Genomic DNA, 17,893 nt, shown 5'->3' with positions numbered 1-17,893 from the left:
TCAACCACTTTGTACAGGAAAAATGTTACTTCTTTCAACTTGAATGAAACAGCAGAGTGAGTTGGATTATACTGATATCTCAGCTAGGAATTTAAATACAGCCTTTAAAGCATATAGCTCAATGAGCACAAAACAAAAGTCGAGGAGGAAACAATTCGTGCATGGTTTTTGTTTAGACACAAGCAAATTCGAATTTAACTTGGGCCTCCGACTCAGAAAAGTGCTTAATTAAAAAAATAAAAAACATATAAAGTCGAGAGGAAACTAAAACATTAGAATTTAAAGTAATGTCAAAAGATAAGAAGCATGGTGCTGCTATCAAAAGATAAGCTTCGTAGATGTAAAAAGACGTGGCGATAATAAATCGGTGGTGATGGTAACTGAAAACAATATCCTCATAATAATTCTTCAACTTTAAACCTAAAAACACTGTAGGTGACGGAAATAGTGGAAGAGAGATCTCATACAGGAGAAACTCCAGAGCTGAAAATATTCAAAATCAATATTCAATAACTTCATCAACTTAAAGCTGAAAATTTGTGTTGTTAACAAAATAAAATAGAAAAACTTCAAAATATCCGACATAATGTTCATCCTAATATGGTTGTTTACTTAGCTTTGGATTAGGATGAACTGATTATGGAAGATAAAATATGAGCTGATTATGAAAGATAAGATATTGAATCTCAGTCATTGATATTTCTGTCAAATAAATCTGAGCTAATAGTCATCGTACACTTCATAATTTTAATAAAGAGAGGATGCTCACCACAAAATCTATGTTGAAAGAGATAGGCAAAGTTAAAAACTAAAGACGTAGGATGAAAAATAAAATTAAAAAAAGACCAGTAAAAATATCACAAATTACCCTGCAATAGCTCCTAAATTTTTTTCTGATTTTAAAACCAAAAACCTTTTTAAAAACATATAAAAAACTCACCATATGCATATTTGAAAAAGATTTCCTATAAATCCCAACAGAGTAGCTGAAAGAAAAGTGAAAGACACTAAAAACCCAAATGAAAAAGAAAGTGTTGCCTAAAACGTAAATTTTATTCTAATTGTCAATAAAATTATTATTATATCCAAGATATTGTTTACATCCAACTTATTACTACATGTTATTTAGCTAACCTGGTTATAATTAAATTAAATTAATTTTATTCTGGTATATGTTTCACAACTGAATTAGCTACATGGACAAAGTTGTGAATTTGTCCAAGGCTGCGGGGGCAAATTCAATCAGCTTTAGAGGCAAATTAGATTTAATTGCGAGTTTCTAGGCGTGAATTCTAGACGAGAAAAAACATGAAGAATAAATTGTTTCTGAATATACAAGGGGAAAGGTCGGATATAAATGAACGTCTAAATCGTCACCGTTGGATCATATACACGTGGCTTTTAGACCGTTAGAAACCCTAAAACTAGGGTTTTTCGTTACCCATAAACCCTAAAACTAAAACCCTAAAACGTATCATTCATTGGCGATGGCGAGGAGGAATCTCTGGAGGGCGTCCAGGTTGTCGTCAGGGGTGTTCTTCAACAGATCAGAAGAGCTGAAGGGTCTCAGGGATATGGTTTCGGCTCGGGATGGATCGATGGTTCTTGTCACGGGGCCTCCAGATTCAGGCAAGTCCGCACTGCTGGCTGAGTTCATGTTTCGAGAGCGCCGGGACAACCATACTTTTCCGATCCACATTGACATGCGCTCCGGCACTTTCAACACGGCGGCCAGCTTTGGGAGGGAGCTGAAGGCGCAGGTTTTGTACAACTTTGTGCCGGCCGCCAGGAAATTCTTGGAGAAGCTGATGAACTCTACAGAGGGGAAGGCTAGCATGGAGTCAGGTAAGGCAGACGAGGCAGACGAAGAGGAGGCAGGAGCCGGCTTCATCAAACATCTTTTCAAGGATTTGATCGAGGCGATGGATGCTATTGAGAAGGTCGAAGGGACGGACATGCAAGGACTTCTGAAGGCGCTGGAATCCTTGTTCGCAGGGTGGACGTCGCTTGCTCGGCTCGTTTCTCGTGGCCAAGGAGGATATCCCACTCTGATCATCGACGAGGCCAACCGGCTGCACGAGTGGAGCCTTAGTGAATCAGAAGAGGAGAACTTGATGACTCTCCAGGCCTGGCTGATCATGGTTACCAAGCAGATGGGAATCACTAACGTGATCCTTTGCTCGTCGGAGGACTTCTTCAAGTTTTGGATGGAGGCTCATTTCGGTAAAGACAGGTATATGGTTGGAGTCGTGGGTGATCTTACGGAGGAAGAGTCCTTCAAGTTTTTCAAGGGGCTGCTGAAAGATCGAGACGTACCACCCGGGATGTGGAAGGAGATTTACGACTACTTTGGTGGGAGGATCAACTCGCTCAAGCACATTGCTAGACAGCTTTCGTGGTGCGGAAACGATGAAGCTGAGATGCAGGCAGCCTGGGAGAAAGCTCGACGATTCATGCAGGCCAAGTCATGGGCAGAGATCGCGGAAGGCATGCAGCCGGAGAACCTTCCGCAGAAATGGACGAGGCCTGTGCTGGGGATCCCCTTTGCCGAAGATCCGGTGAAGGGCGTCTCGCCTCTGTGGACTCCTGACGAGTTCAAGTTGCTGTTGAAAAGGCTCACGGACGCTGAGGGTGGCGTTTGCAGCGTCAACGATCTACGTCAAGTCATCCGGAAGGAGGCACTCTTCAGCCTTATCCAGCACAACTTTCTGCATTACCGTGAGGGATCGCTGTTTGGTGGTCGAGATCTGGACTGGTTCAAGGGACGCTTTCCTGTTGTCATGCCTGTCTCCCGTCCTAAGTTTCACGCTATGAAGCAGGTGCTCAGTGACTACGCGCAGGATGAAGTAAAATAAAGTGTTTTAAGATGAAAGAGTTTTGATTATTTAAATATAGTTTAATCGTTATGTTCCAGAATTTGAGACCAGAAATAAAAGTGAGTTTAGATAGATATAATTAAAAAATTTGTACCAATTTCTTTTGTTTGTTTAAGGCAAATGACAAATGTCTGTACATATGTCTGACAAACAATCAAAACATGAAATTTTGACAAAACAAACAGGTCACGGGGAATTACTTGCCGTTGTCAATCTGAAAAATGGCCAATGGATTGGGGCTAAGGTTCATGGAGAATATTGCTCGGCACTGATGCATACCCGCAGATAAAAAAATGTGGCCACTGAACTACTGCAGAATGAACAGGTCTGTAGGCAATTCAAAGCTGAAACTTGTGATTCCACCACCATTTGTCTGTCAAATGCTTCAATAAACTTCTGTATAATCACTTTATCCAGCTCTTGTGCCTTTATGCCATTAAGTTCCAAAACCTGATCACTGAAGGCTGTTGGCATCGACTGAGTTGGGTGACAAATTCCAACATTTGAGTAGCTGGAAGCAGAGCCATGTCAACAGCAACAGGCTTCAGATAACACCAGCCATTCCAGAGCAGTGATAAATCAAACAATCTGCAAATGGTCATCAAGTTTAGATTAAACACATCTTGCAAAACTTTTTATTGTATTAAATGTGCAGAATACTGGAATTTCCTGATTGAGAGCATAGTGACAAGTCGCCCAAGAAATCCAGGAGCTTGTGCTTTAAAATGATAAATGAATCACATAGGACAAATTGCCCAAGAAATCCAACAGCTTGTGCTTTAAAATGATAAATGATTCATTCATCTTCATTCCTCTGAAATCTCTGCGGTTTCCTAAAAAGGACATGTCAATCAATAGTTGACAATGACTCAAGAAAGATGTGAGTTACCCTAAACAAGCTTGTCACAGCAGGGTTGAAGTGGATGTGGCATGGATTAGATAGAATGTAAAAGCATAAAAGATAAAAGTTTTTCTGCCCAATGATGAAATCTAAGTTAACCAAAAGCTTGGCTTTCCAATTTAGGATAAACTTGGATGTTAAGAAATTACTAATTTCTACATTCAAAAATATTATAATATGCAAATGCCATATTTTATATTTTTATGTAAATTAATTTATATATAACTAAGAAATAATGCAACATACTAATATACTTAAAAGTCTCTATTCTATTTATGTGGTTAATTGTTTTCTATTTTCAGATTATAAATGTAGGATCAACCCTCTTGTCAGTCATCTGATGGCTACTAAGCAATGGGTTTGTTAATTTTAACCCACCATCTGTTAGCAGCCATGGGGAGGATAAAACCCATGCCAATGAGTTTAAGGGTGGTGCCACTGCCGACCTTAGTCAGTTTCTTGGCTCTTTGTCAGTTGCTTTGAATGCTTGAGGTAGATTAAAGATATAATATTTTATATAAACTTCTTTTTTTATTCTATTTTAGGTCTTTTTATTGGCTGGAGATGTGATATGATATTATTTGGTATGTGTGTAGTTGCGTTTGGTGCTAAGCTCGCATTACTCCCCTTCGTGCTGCAAAAGGATGGTTGGAGTCAATTGTAATTTCCCGTTTGTTTAAGTTGGTGGCATTTGATCTTATGGGACCTTTTCCACGGTCGATTGCTGGCAATGAGTATATTATTATTGCTTTTGACTACAGTGTTAAATTAGTTTTGTGCTGATGCATATATTTTATATACTTCATACAAAATTCAAGCATTATATTTGATATTTTTTTTAGCATGAAGGTAATCAAGTTTGGGATTGTGTTTGATGTACTTTATTTTCACTTATTGATTGAGCTGGAAATTCAAATTCAGGAGGCCTCATGTTTTTATTGATTTCTTTTTCTTTTTTTTTGCTGTTTAAAATTATTTTTTATAATTGCATTTGTCCTTAAGGTTGTTGATGATATGCTTCAGGTTCATTGGACAACTAGAAGAATAGAATTGATGAGCTGGCTTTTGGCGTGTTTCAAAGAGCTTTATTTCATTGTTCGTTAATACAGGGTGGAGATCAAAAGCTTAGTTTTTCCTTGATTTATGGATTACGCTGTAAAAAATTCAATGGGATCTGACTACACATCCTGAAGACTACTATTCATGAGGTTAGTTTTGTGAATTTCTGTAAATTGATGCATTGTGCAGTTGATTCCAATGCATGTGGTGATGGTTGCGTGGTCTGGAGAGTTGTATCCTACTGTGATTATAGGATGCATTGATCCGGTAGGCTTGATTGGTTTTGTTTATTCAACCAATCAATGAGATTTAACTACTATGGTTACGGCCTTATTACATGGAGGGATTTGTAAGGGTTTTTCACTTTTTGAGCTATGATCATCTGAATTGTGGCAGTTTTTAAAGGGTAATATTTAAACTTGTCAATTGCTGAGGTGGAGGTTCGGCAGCTGATGTGGTCAAAAATCATAATTACTGACACAGCATGTGTTTAGGAGGCTCCAGACCGCCAATTTTAAACGTTAACAGAAGAGGCACCACCTCCAATCACAAGTTTTTAATACCATCACCACCATCTTCATCAGCACATATGGTGATTCTGAACAAGGATCGATTCATATTTAAGTTTTTGGATTCCAAACCTATATTTATTTATGTTGTGTTTCTTACTTTTGTTTTTAAGCAATTTTTTTGGATGTGGGCTGATATTTTCCAACATTGATCAAATGAAAAATAAATCAAGGATTGACTTCGGAAAGAAAGTTGAGGATGATGGTGTTGTATTCCTTGGCCTTTTCCATTTGTGGGACATGTCCTGCGTTTTGAATCACCACCAACTTAGACGTTTCACCCAAGTGCCTGCCAAAAACAATTCTTCTTCCGTCAAATTAAACTGGATGTTGATTCTTCGTCCAATTCAAACTCAAGAGGAAAAAGAACTGGATGTTGATAGTTTGATTTTTTACCTTTGCAGCTCATGAGCCAGATCCAATTTGAACACTCGATCGTGAGATCCCCAAACTATCAGCACTTTCTGCCAATCCAACAACCAAAATCATCACAACCGGCATAAACATTTTTCCAAAAAAACGTACCTGATTCAACGTTGGAAGCGGCGTTGCATTCTTCGACCCGATCAAAAGTCCGTCTCAATCTTCTGATCTCTGTTTTGTCCGAACTCCAAAAAAAAAAAAGTTGTAAGTCGTCAATACGACGATGCCACTTAGGTTCATCAAGTCTTCCAGAAGGCAATTCGGCAGGATCGCAGCCTTCTTGTACACACACAGATCCAAAACTTTCTTCTTTGCAGCAACGGAATCCGGGATCAGAACTTGATGGATGTGCGTCGCATTGAACTCGTTCAGAATCCAGTCGTTGCTTGACGGAACTCCGGAGCTCGCAATCACCACTTTGGTTACCATCTGCGGATCCAAAGCAGCCATCCGAAAGGCCACAAATCCTCCATAGCTTGTGCCTGCAATCATCACCTTCTCAACCTCTTCCTGCCGCAGGAGCTTGATGAGGCACTCTGCTTGAAAAACTTCAGATCTCTGCCTGCTGCTTGTGGTTGACTTGCCGAAGAAGATGAAGTCCGGGTTGAAGTGCTTTGTGAAATCTGCGATCTGATTCTCCCAGCCTACGCATCCTTTTCCTCCAAAGCCATGGATGAGGATCAAGCGCGGCTTTCCTTGGTGCTTGCTCTCCTCAGACACCCAGCAGTGAATTGTTGTCCCGTTGTCAAGCTCAATCTGCTTGGATTTCAATCCCAGACGCTCGTAAAGCTTCTCCACATGCTTGACGTAGAGCTTGATCAAGCTGATCCCGAAGCAGCCCACCATCGTCCTACAAAAAATGTGAAGAGCTGCGACTTAAGAAATGCGCAGCTATTTTTGAATCCATCCATTCTTGACGAAGATGCTTCTAAAACAAAACAGCAGTGACCAAAACAGTGATCACATCGCTGCTAATGAGCTTACTTATCGCCGAGGTTTGATGCTTGCAATGCCTGTGACCTCACGACCAGAAGTGTATATCGGTTCCAAGTCACAAAAAGCCTGAACAAGAAAAACTCGTGATGAGATCCTAGAAAGAATCGAGAACAAGTCAAATACCTTTGCAACGAGGAAATCCACCAGGATTCCGTTCCCTCCAAGAAGTTCTCGAACCAGAGCTACAGTCTCTCTGGCCTTCTTAGTGTTCCAAGACTACAAGAACGACACTGAGCTTAGCAAACTTGAAGAAACGATATGAAATAAACGTTTACCTTGGCGAGACTAGCTTGGCCGGGAGTCATCTTACCGCTCTCGTAAAGCTTGCACAAGCGCCATCCGAGTAATGTCATCGCTTGAATATTTCCAAGCATATGAACGAGCTTTTCCTGATTGATTTGCAGTGAAGCGAATGGAGCTCCGAATTGTTTCCGTTCTAGCAAATACCTTTTGAGGAAAGAAAAAAAAGAAAAGATTAGTTTCGCAGAAGAATTCAAGTACCTGTGACACATGCCGTAGACACCCATAGAAATGCCGATCGGTTGCCATGCAACTATAATTCTAGAAATCGCAAGCACCTGACCAGATTGAAAACGCTCAGCAGATAAAACATCGGAGATTGAAGTAGTAGTACCTTGCTTGTGTCCGCAAACGAGTTTATTCAAGGCAAACGATCATCATCAGGGATAAAACAGTTCTTAAGAATGATGTCCCCGTTTTGGACAATCCTCAACGAGATTTGTTCTCAATCTTGGTTGCACTGTATCCTGGAGTTCCTTTCTTCACAATGAACCTGTAATGCTTAGTATCTTGAGTTTAGGAAACCGAAACACAGAAACGTACCCGTTTATCTGGTTAGTCTCAGTATTTCTTGCAAAGATAACTGCAACATCTGCAAATGTACTGTTCCCAATCCATCTCTTTTGACCATCCAGAATCCATCCTCCTTTCACCTGTCAGAAAGTACGGATTAAAAAAAAAAAACAATCAGTCTGATCTGATAAGAGGCACACCTTCGTTGAAGTCGTACTTAAAGAACTTGCATCACTTCCATAATCAGGCTCGGTAAGTGCCTGCGGCACAACGAAAGTCACCGTTGAGCATTCGGAACTTAAGCAGAAGAAGAAAAAAACATTACGATACCCAGCAAGCAATGGTGTCTAGTCGGGCAAGCTGAGGGAGATACATGAGTCTTTGATGTTCGTTTCCACACATTGCTGAAATAATAACGACGGAAAAGAAGTGAGTCTGAAGGAAGCTGTGAGAGAGTCAAACGTTACCAATCGTCAGCATTGCCAGTGACGAATGAACCAGAATGAAAGTTGAGCAGATGAAGATGACCTTTGTGATCGTGATTATGGTATATCTGCGCTGGCTGGTAACTTGACTAGAAAAGTTTTCAGATACAACATGTTTGATAACGACGACACGGAAGAGGTATTTCTAGTCATTGTTCTTCCTCTGCACTTACACTTTTCTTTTGCAGGATGCCTTCTTTGAAGAGGACTCTTCCGAGGTGATTATCAAGTCTGCTCGCCTTTGCGACGAGCAGGAGAGGTTAGTAAAACGAGCTTAGTTTTTGGTAGCCATTGAGTTGACATGTACTGCTTACAGTGCTCGCCTCTTTGGGTCGGACTCACCATGGTTTCCGTTTCAAGACGATCTTGAAACGAATCCACACGTGACTGAAGATGGACAAAACATACATTTTTCCTTAGCAGATAGCGGCAGCAGCAGTAGCAGCAGCGGCAGCGATGGCGAAGTAGTTCTTGGTGAGGACGAGGACCTGGTTGACACGGCTACATCTTCCAACCAAGTCCAGCATCTGAAACGCGAAGGTCCACGGCCCAAGCGAGACAGGGAGGAGGACGAAGAAGACAGACAGACCCTGGTCGGCATTACATCAGACCTCGAAGCGGTAGACTTGGACAGTCTCGAACGCAAGGAAAACGGCGAGAGTAGTCAGTTTGACGATGGAACACAGGATCTTCGGCCCGTCTCGGATGAAGTTTTGGTGTTCGAAATGGATATCTCTCCGGAGGAGAGGAATGGGCCAGTTACGACAACGTCCGAGTCATGACGACGCTAGGTAGCGTGACACACGTATCGATGTCTATTTCTTTCTCACATTTACAGGCTTTTGTTGTCATCCCGGTACAAGCTTTTTCCGATTGATCGATGTTCAATCCACTGACTATCTTCCTACACAGCTCTTCGTCCGGAGTAGATGCTGGAGAGAAGCACATATGGAGTGTCATCCTTGGCATCCATATCTATCACTTCTCTCGCAACTTGAGCTCCACGATCGACGTCTCTGTGCGTCTTGCAAGCTCCCAGGAACGCCGCTCCAGCGATGTCATCCGCCGCGAAGTTGTAAGGCAGGCCTTTGAGCAGTTGCTCGGCATCCAGCAGCAGCCCGGACCTCCCGAGAAGATCGATCACGCAGCGGTAGTGGCGCTGCAAAGGCATGATCCGGTGATCGAGCGTCATCGAGACGAAGTAAGCCAGTCCCTCGCGCAGGAGCCCCGCGTGACTGGAAGCTCCCAGCACGGTCGTGAATGTCACCTCGTCGGGGACAGTGCCGGCCAGCAGCAGACCGGTGTAGAGGCGCAGCACGTCGTCCACATTCCCGACACGACAGTGCGCTGCAATCATCGAGTTCCAGGCGACAAGATCTTTGTCGGGCATGCTGTCGAACATCCTCCTGGCAAGATCCAAGTTACCGCTCGTGGTGTAGGCCGCCACCATCCCCGTCCAGGAGAAGACATCTCTCTCGGGCATCTCGTCAAACAATCGCTTGGCCTCGTTGAATCGCGAGTCGTGGACGTAGGCCGCCGCCAGCGCGTTCCAAATCTCCGTGCTTCTCTCGTGCGGCATTCGATCGAAGAGAAGCTTGGCCTCCTCCAGACGGCGGTGCTGGGCGTATGCCGAGAAGAGAGCGTTCCAAGTGATCTTCGTTCGGTGCGTCATGGAATCGAAGAGCTCCTGCGCCACTGCGAAGTCTCCCCTCTGCGCGTACGCCGAGATGATCGTGTTCCAGGAGACGATGTCGAGCTGCGAGCTCCTCTCGTCGAAGATCTTCCTCGCGTCGTCCAGATGCCCGTTCTGGACGAAGCCCGCGATCATGATGTTGGAAGTCACCACGTCCGGGCGAGGCATCTCTGCGAAGGCCTGCCTCGCCTTTTCGATCTTGGTGCTGGAGAAGTAGGATTGGATCACGATGTTCCACGAGACGGTGTCCTTCTCGGGCATGTCCAGGAACAAGTTCTCCGTCTTGTCCACAAGCCCAGCCTCGGCATAAGTCTTGAGCATCACATTCCACGACGCAACGTTCCTCGAGGGCATTCGATCGAACAAAGCTCTCGCCTCGTCGATCTCTCGGGAATCGGCGTACGCTTGGATCATCGCGTTGTACGTGACGACGTTCTTCTCGGGCATGGAATCGAACAAGGCGCGAGCTTCTTGCAAATGCCTGTTCTGGGCATATGCAGAAACCATAGCCGTCCAAGACACTATGTTCCTCTCTGGCATGGCCTTGAACAAGAGCTCGGCTTTTAGAAACTGGCCCAGCTGGGCATAGCCAGTGATCATGGCCGTCCAGGAAACAACGTTTCTCACAGGCATGGAATTAAAGATTGTTTGCGCGGAGTCCAGATCCCCGTTCTGGGCATAGCCTGTGAGAAGCGCTGTCCACGAGACGACGTCGGGCTCTCGCATTGATTCCAGAACTTGGCGAGCGAGATCAAGCTGGCCGTTGAAAGCATACGCAGCAATGAGAATGCTCCACGAGTAGGCGTTGGGATGGAGCGTGGCGTCGAAAATCTTGCGTGCCTCGCCTGGGCATCCGCACCTGCCATACATTTTCATGAGCAAGTTGGCGAGAAGGGTGTTGTCTCGATGCTCGCTCTCCAGAACCCGGGCGTGGATGCTCCGGGCCTGCTCCAGATCCCTCGACGCTGTGCACGATCGGATGCTGGCCACTATGTTTTCCATTTCATGAGATCACAGAGATCTCAAGCTCGTGAATTGAGCATGGTTTAGAATGGCATGGCATATTGGGTATATGCTACAAAAGAACGCAATTGCCCTCTTGAGGCATTTGGGTTGACTTTTGGATGGAGAGTCAACCCAAATGGAAGAAAGAACCACCTTTGTGGCTACCAATGATCATTTCTTGGAATGTTCTCACACACGAGTGCGTGCCTTTTTTATCGCTTTTCGGATTGGCCGGTTGCGAGCGAGATTCCAAACAAGAGTCTCGTTTCACACGCGAGTGTCGGTCGACGCGTTGTCGGCTCTTATAAAACCCATCAATGCCCTTCCAATGCGCGATTTGGAGGCTCTCCAATGCTCGTCCAGGTATGGCGTCTCACCATCCAGCTCCAATCCCCAGCGCCCTCTTCCTCCTCCTCCTCTTCGCTACCTCCTCCCTGTCCTGCCCACCAAGCGAGGAGCTTCGCAACGAGGTCGCCTCTTTGATCGCCATCAAGAGCTCTCTCCACGACCCATCTCGATCGCTCAGCACCTGGAACGCATCCGATGCCTGCCCCTGCGCCTGGACAGGGATCAAATGCCACACACGATCCCTCCGCGTCAAATCCATCCAGCTCCAGCAGATGGGTCTCTCGGGAACGCTCTCCCCCGCGGTGGGCTCTCTCGCCCAGCTCGTCTATCTCGATCTCTCGCTCAACGATCTCTCGGGAGAGATCCCTCCAGAGCTGGGCAATTGCTCCAGGATGAGATACCTCGATCTTGGCACCAACTCCTTCTCGGGTAGCATCCCTCCACAGGTTTTCACGCGGCTCACGAGAATCCAGAGCTTCTACGCCAACACCAACAACCTCTCGGGCGATCTAGCCTCGGTTTTCACTCGCGTCCTGCCCGATCTCTCCGACCTCTGGCTCTACGAAAACTCCCTCTCGGGGGAGATCCCGCCGGTGATCTTCACCTCCGCCAACCTCACGTCCCTCCATCTCTCCACCAATCTCTTCCACGGCACGCTCCCGCGCGATGGCTTCTCGTCGCTCACGCAGCTCCAGCAGCTCGGCCTCTCGCAGAACAACCTCTCCGGCGAGATCCCTCCATCGCTCGGCCGCTGCAAGGCTCTCGAGCGCATCGATCTGTCGCGGAACTCCTTCTCGGGTCCAATCCCACCGGAGCTTGGCGGCTGCTCGAGCCTCACGAGCCTCTATCTCTTCTACAACCATCTCTCCGGAAGAATCCCGTCCAGCCTGGGAGCTCTCGAGCTCGTCACCATCATGGATCTCTCCTACAACCAGCTCACGGGAGAGTTTCCACCGGAGATCGCGGCAGGATGTCCGAGCTTGGCCTATCTCTCTGTCTCGAGCAACAGGCTCAATGGAAGCATCCCGCGGGAGTTTGGCCGATTGAGCAAGCTCCAAACACTCAGGATGGAGAGCAACACTCTCACCGGAGAGATACCACCCGAGCTTGGAAACTCCACGAGCTTGCTGGAGCTCCGGCTCGCGGACAATCAGCTCACTGGTAGGATCCCTCGACAGCTTTGCGAGCTCCGCCACCTCCAGGTACTCTATCTCGATGCCAATCGCTTGCATGGCGAGATACCACCATCGCTTGGAGCCACGAACAACTTGACCGAGGTGGAGCTCAGCAACAATCTCCTCACCGGGAAGATCCCGGCCAAAAGCCTGTGCAGCTCCGGACAACTCCGTCTATTCAACGCCCTCGCGAACCAGCTGAATGGAACCTTGGACGAGGTCGCGAGGCACTGCTCGAGGATTCAACGTTTGAGGCTGAGCAACAACTTGTTTGACGGTAGCATTCCTGTCGATTTCGCCAAGAACAGTGCGCTCTACTTCCTTGACTTGGCCGGGAATGATCTGCGCGGACCGGTTCCTCCTGAGCTGGGGTCGTGCGCCAACTTGAGCCGGATCGAGCTCCAGAGAAACCGCCTCTCAGGACCTCTCCCTGACGAACTTGGCCGACTGACCAAGCTCGGGTACCTCGACGTTTCTTCCAACTTCCTGAATGGCACCATCCCCGCCACCTTCTGGAACTCGAGCAGCTTGACGACGCTCGATCTGAGCAGCAACTCCATCCATGGCGAGCTCTCGATGGCGGCCACCTCATCGTCGTCGCTGAACTATCTTCGGCTCCAGAGAAACGAGCTGACCGGAGTGATCCCGGACGAGATATCGAGCTTGGGTGGTCTGATGGAGTTCAACCTCGCAGAGAACAAGCTGCGAGGAGCGATCCCGCCGGCTCTGGGACAGCTCTCGCAGCTCAGCATCGCCTTAAACCTCAGCTGGAACTCGCTCACTGGTCCAATCCCTCAAGCTCTGTCCAGCCTCGACATGCTCCAGAGCTTGGATCTCTCGCACAACTCCCTCGAAGGAAGCCTTCCACAGCTTCTCAGCAACATGGTTTCGCTGATTTCCGTCAACCTTTCCTATAACCAGCTCTCGGGGAAGCTGCCCAGCGGCCAGCTCCAGTGGCAGCAATTCCCAGCGAGCTCCTTCCTTGGAAATCCCGGCCTGTGCGTCGCGAGCAGCTGTAACTCGACGACCAGCGTTCAACCCAGAAGCACGAAGCGTGGTCTCAGCTCGGGAGCTATAATCGGCATCGCCTTCGCGTCGGCCTTGAGTTTCTTCGTCCTTCTCGTGTTGGTCATCTGGATCTCGGTGAAGAAAACCTCGGAGAAGTACAGCCTCCACCGCGAACAGCAGAGGCTCGACTCCATCAAGCTCTTCGTCTCCTCCCGGCGTGCAGTCTCACTGCGAGATATAGCCCAGGCGATCGCTGGAGTCTCGGACGACAATATCATCGGCCGTGGTGCTCACGGCGTCGTCTACTGCGTCACAACTTCCTCCGGCCATGTCTTTGCAGTGAAGAAGCTCACGTACCGGAGCCAAGACGACGATACCAACCAGAGCTTCGAGCGAGAGATCGTGACGGCGGGCAGCTTCCGGCATAGGCATGTGGTGAAGCTCGTCGCTTACAGGCGCTCGCAGCCCGACTCCAACATGATCGTCTACGAGTTTATGCCGAACGGGAGCCTCGACACTGCATTGCACAAGAATGGCGATCAACTTGACTGGCCGACGAGGTGGAAGATCGCGCTGGGAGCTGCTCACGGACTGGCTTATTTGCACCACGACTGTGTCCCCTCGGTAATCCATCGCGACGTCAAGGCCAGTAATATACTCCTGGATGCCGATATGGAAGCCAAGTTGACGGACTTTGGGATCGCCAAGCTCACGTATGAGCGTGATCCTCAGACTGCATCTGCGATCGTTGGAACTCTGGGATACATGGCTCCAGGTAAGCTTTCACCTCCTGTTCCTCGTATCCAGATACTAACCTTGATTGTACGTTGCTCCAGAGTATGGCTACACGATGAGACTGAGCGACAAGGTCGACGTTTACGGCTTCGGCGTTGTGCTGCTCGAGCTGGCAACAAGGAAGTCTCCATTCGACCGGAACTTTCCAGCCGAGGGAATGGACCTGGTGTCGTGGGTGAGGGCTCAAGTTTTGCTGTCGAGCGAGACGCTTCGAATAGAGGAGTTTGTGGATAACGTCTTGCTGGAGACCGGAGCGTCGGTAGAAGTGATGATGCAGTTCGTCAAGCTCGGCCTGCTGTGCACTACGTTGGATCCGAAGGAACGGCCAAGTATGAGAGAGGTTGTACAGATGCTCCAAAGCATGCAGTGAAGCATCGATTTTGCCTATGTCCAGAGATTAAAATCAGAAAAGAGTTCTAACATAACAACGCTGACGCTTACGTGAAGAACATCATTGTCGTTCTGGTCAGCTACTTTGATTCTGATCTAACAGAATTTCGGAGGTGGCAGCTTCAGTTCTTGACCTGTGAGAAAAAGAAAAGTTGAAAATGAAGAAACGTGTCCTAGATTAAGACGAGACCTTAAAGCTCAACTTGTTTGAGCAGTGCTTGACTGCTGTAAAGCTTTTCACTTGCGTCACGATTCCGTGTTAAGGTCGTAAAGACACTTCCTCGTTTCACACTTTTCCCTTCCTGCATTGTCCAACAATCAAAACCTTGATCTCCGCTTCTACTGTTCGGATAATTTCGTACCTGCCGATGATCTCAGGAAATGATATGTGAAAGTTGAAAGGACTCAGCACGCGTAGAATCTATCGAGACAGAAAAGTGATCCAATGGAAGGAAACCATAAAATATATGTTATAATACCAATTGGCTCTTTCCAGAAGCATCTGGCTATGACCTTGTCTAGTCGCCTCAAACTCAATCCATCGAGCCTGAGAAGAAACAAGAAAGAAAAAGCGATGAAACTAATCGATACAGACAAAACCAACAAACCTGGTTGACGAGCCACTTGTTCCGTGATCAAAGCTAATCCACCGTAAACATCGATCGAAGAAAGCTATGATCTTCATTCTAGTCGTCAAAAGTGACAAGCTCTCTGTGTCGTCCGAGCGAGCACAGGGTAGCACAGTCCCAGCGGCCAGTCTTTCACTCCCAGGCTCGCGGAAGAGAGATTTATCTCACTGGCAGTGGCGAGGCTATTAAATTCGATGGTGCCAACTTGTCGTCCTGTGCCTGTCTGTTGTTGACAAACTTGCCAGAAGCAGCCAGACTGGGCGACTTCTTCAAGCAACAGCGGACAAGGAAAGAAAAAATCCAAAATAACTTCCTCCACGCAAGAACTCGATCGCTACAGGCTAGATCCAATCCAGCTTCTTATCCCCCCACAGCGTGATCTTCCTGGGCTTCCAGAGCCACTCGCGAGACCGGCTACCGCGCTGCTCTCGCGACAGATCTGGATCCGGCTGCCGCTCCTTGTGGATTGGCGGCGCATCCCACAGCAGCAGCACGGGCGGGCCGCCCGATCGAACGCTCTCCCTGCGCAGAATCTGCATATCGCCCATCCACTGCAGCAGCCGCCTCATGTGGCGCTTGCTCTTGAGCTCCCCGTGCTCTACTCGCTCCTGCAAATGCCCCCAGCACTCGTCCACCGTCACCATCTCGTGCTCGCGCAGGATGTCAGTCACCAGCCGCGTAAAAGTCTCCGTGTCGCCCAGCGCTACCCGCGGACGGAAATGCCGCATCCGCCGGGCAGTCGATGGGAACAGCATTCTCTCGTCCTCTCCCAAGAACCCTAAATCTCAAGAACCCTAAAATCCCCAAATCCTCAAGAACCCTAAACTCGAGGATCTGCTCTACACATCCCAGAAGATCCTGGGCACGCCACTCCTCTTCTTCTGCTTCCTGATCTGCCTCCTCTGCGCGCAATCGCCGGGAGAATCCTCGCTCTTCCACCGCGAGAACGGCGCATCCGGAAGCATATGGAGCTTGGACACGCCCGGGAGCCCCAAATCGCTGGCCGGGACAATGCGGATCTGGCCCCTCTCGGCCATCCACTGGATCACCAGCTCCATGCGCTCCACGCTCGAGATCCCCCACGCGGAGGCGTGCTTCCACAGCGCCTCGCTCGACAGGACCTGGAATTCGCGGAGGATCTCGGTGAGGACGCGCGATCCGGCGATCGTGACGGCGGCGTTGGCGTGGATTGGATTGAAGAGCGCTGCGAGCGATCGCGCGAAGAACATTCTATACAGCTTTGTTATTGATTTTAGGGTTCTTGGTGGAGGTATATCACATTGTTTGGAGATAGCTACCAAAATTTTGGTGTCGTTATGAAAATCTCGGTAGCTAGCAGCTAGCGCGATTGCCTGGAAATGCAAGCCACAGCACGAGCCCAATGCTTGAGCTTCTCTTTCACTTGTTGGAGCTCCTCTCCTGCAAGAACAAAAAGACAGAACTTGTGAGTGTTTTCTCGAGACAATCGATCAACGATCCTAGTACGAATCAATGCTGCCTGGGAAAATTTAGTGATACCACACCTCTAGAGAAGAGGAGCGATTGCTAGGCCTGGCTTTTAGAGCTCTGCAAAGAAAAGCTAAAGAGAAACAAGAGAAAAACAGAGCTTCTTCTCCATCGTTCTTGTGGTTAGCTCACGAAGAACCCTAAATTACGCTGCCAAGGAGGAACTAGAAAGAAAGAAAGAAATTCTCGTACCTGGGCTAGCGACCTGCCAAGACGAACACGAATCGCTCGATCCAGAGGGCGAGTGTAGATCCTGGAGCTGCCGATTGGCGGCGTAGCACACCTCGAGCGCGGGGAGAGTGTTACACAGCACTGGGTCTTCCTTCTCGGCATTGAATCGGAAGCCCAGATCAATGCAGCCGCGCAGCTCCTCGAAATCCTCCTCGGTCAGGCTCCTCGATCGCGGGCAATCGCCCAGATCCTCATCGCTGTGGAGCGATGGCTGCTGCGGCCCACAGTCGGAATTGGAGCGCGCGATGAGCTTGCTCGAGTGCTCCGATGACGAGGACTTGAGCTCCTCGATCAAGCGGCGCCGCTCCCAGGCCTCCTCCCGCGACTGCTCCGCCGCGCATCGCCGGGATTTCTGGCGGAGGATCCTCGTCGCGCTCTCGGTCTTGGGGCAAATCTCAATGGGCGATGAGATGTTAGTCCCGCAGCTCTCGATCCCCGCGCCCGATCCATGATCCGCGATGAAATCCCCGGACTCGTCCAGGAAATCATCGCCAATGTCGTCCAGATCGTCATCGCTCTCGCTGTCGCTCGATGGAATGTCGTAATGTCTCGACCTCTCGACTCGCGCGTCGAATCGGGCACCGCGATTCCCAGGCACCGCCAAGAACCCGGAGCTAATGGGCTGCGATTCCAAGCTCCAGGGACCAGGAATTCCCACTCCAGCGCTCATCTCTCCGCAAAGATGAATCAAAGGATCCACACCACAAGAAAGAATGGAGAGGAAGAAGAAGGAAGAGCTCCGTGGCTATGGCGACCACAAAGAAGTACTCTTCTTTTGACCACACCACACCTTTCTGTATACCTAAAAACTTTTAATGGCGTCTTCCCAATTGCAAGGACAATTTCCTTTGTCGCATGCACACGTGGAAAATTGCGAGACCACAAAACCACGCTGGCTCTTATCTACCGAAGTCCATTATTGGTGCCACGTAGCACCGGTACCGGCCCATCCACATTTGTGGCCATGTGCCCAAATTCGCTAACGGCCAAA

The 17,893-nt window shown here is 48.2% G+C and overlaps 5 protein-coding genes and 2 pseudogenes across 6 annotated transcripts; 2 read left to right on the top strand and 5 right to left on the bottom strand.

Moving 5' to 3' along the window:
• Positions 1-5,573: 5,573 nt before the first annotated feature.
• On the bottom strand, positions 5,574-6,674 carry LOC112349832 (annotated as a pseudogene).
• A 47-nt stretch (positions 6,675-6,721) lies between these two features.
• On the bottom strand, positions 6,722-8,156 carry LOC112349831 (annotated as a pseudogene).
• A 4-nt stretch (positions 8,157-8,160) lies between these two features.
• On the top strand, positions 8,161-9,003 carry LOC112349856. Its single transcript, XM_024684999.1, has 3 exons — positions 8,161-8,261; positions 8,311-8,381; positions 8,439-9,003. The coding sequence occupies exons 1-3, from the start codon at positions 8,235-8,237 to the stop codon at positions 8,902-8,904; spliced, it is 564 nt and encodes a 187-aa protein (XP_024540767.1). The 5' UTR covers positions 8,161-8,234; the 3' UTR covers positions 8,905-9,003.
• Positions 9,004-9,026: 23 nt separating this feature from the next.
• On the bottom strand, positions 9,027-10,817 carry LOC9647092 (pentatricopeptide repeat-containing protein At4g02750). The gene has a single exon (XM_002979911.2). The coding sequence runs from the start codon at positions 10,815-10,817 to the stop codon at positions 9,027-9,029; it is 1,791 nt and encodes a 596-aa protein (XP_002979957.2).
• A 127-nt stretch (positions 10,818-10,944) lies between these two features.
• Positions 10,945-14,581, top strand: LOC9649647 (probable leucine-rich repeat receptor-like protein kinase At5g63930). The gene is made up of 2 exons (XM_002980052.2): positions 10,945-14,126; positions 14,188-14,581. Exons 1-2 carry the CDS (start codon positions 11,138-11,140, stop codon positions 14,514-14,516), a joined length of 3,318 nt encoding a protein of 1,105 aa, XP_002980098.2. The 5' UTR covers positions 10,945-11,137; the 3' UTR covers positions 14,517-14,581.
• Positions 14,582-15,200: 619 nt separating this feature from the next.
• On the bottom strand, positions 15,201-15,934 carry LOC112349857. The gene has a single exon (XM_024685000.1). The coding sequence runs from the start codon at positions 15,918-15,920 to the stop codon at positions 15,507-15,509; it is 414 nt and encodes a 137-aa protein (XP_024540768.1). The 5' UTR covers positions 15,921-15,934; the 3' UTR covers positions 15,201-15,506.
• A 454-nt stretch (positions 15,935-16,388) lies between these two features.
• Positions 16,389-17,693, bottom strand: LOC9649646. Of its 2 annotated transcripts, none has more exons than XR_002993539.1 (2): positions 16,689-17,693; positions 16,389-16,584 (listed from the first exon to the last, which is right to left on the bottom strand). XR_002993539.1 is itself a non-coding variant. In XM_024684998.1 (2 exons), exons 1-2 carry the CDS (start codon positions 17,570-17,572, stop codon positions 16,505-16,507), a joined length of 789 nt encoding a protein of 262 aa, XP_024540766.1. In that variant the 5' UTR covers positions 17,573-17,693; the 3' UTR covers positions 16,389-16,504. The 2 variants fall into 2 exon arrangements, 1 of the variants encoding a protein (XP_024540766.1); XM_024684998.1 differs by having other exon boundaries at positions 16,864-17,693.
• Positions 17,694-17,893: the final 200 nt, after the last annotated feature.

This window comes from Selaginella moellendorffii, unplaced genomic scaffold, assembly GCF_000143415.4.
Source record: "Selaginella moellendorffii unplaced genomic scaffold, v1.0 SELMOscaffold_43, whole genome shotgun sequence".
Taxonomy (NCBI): domain Eukaryota; kingdom Viridiplantae; phylum Streptophyta; class Lycopodiopsida; order Selaginellales; family Selaginellaceae; genus Selaginella; species Selaginella moellendorffii.
Note: the sequence above shows the minus strand (reverse complement) of the source record. Positions and strands in the feature narration are given on the sequence as shown.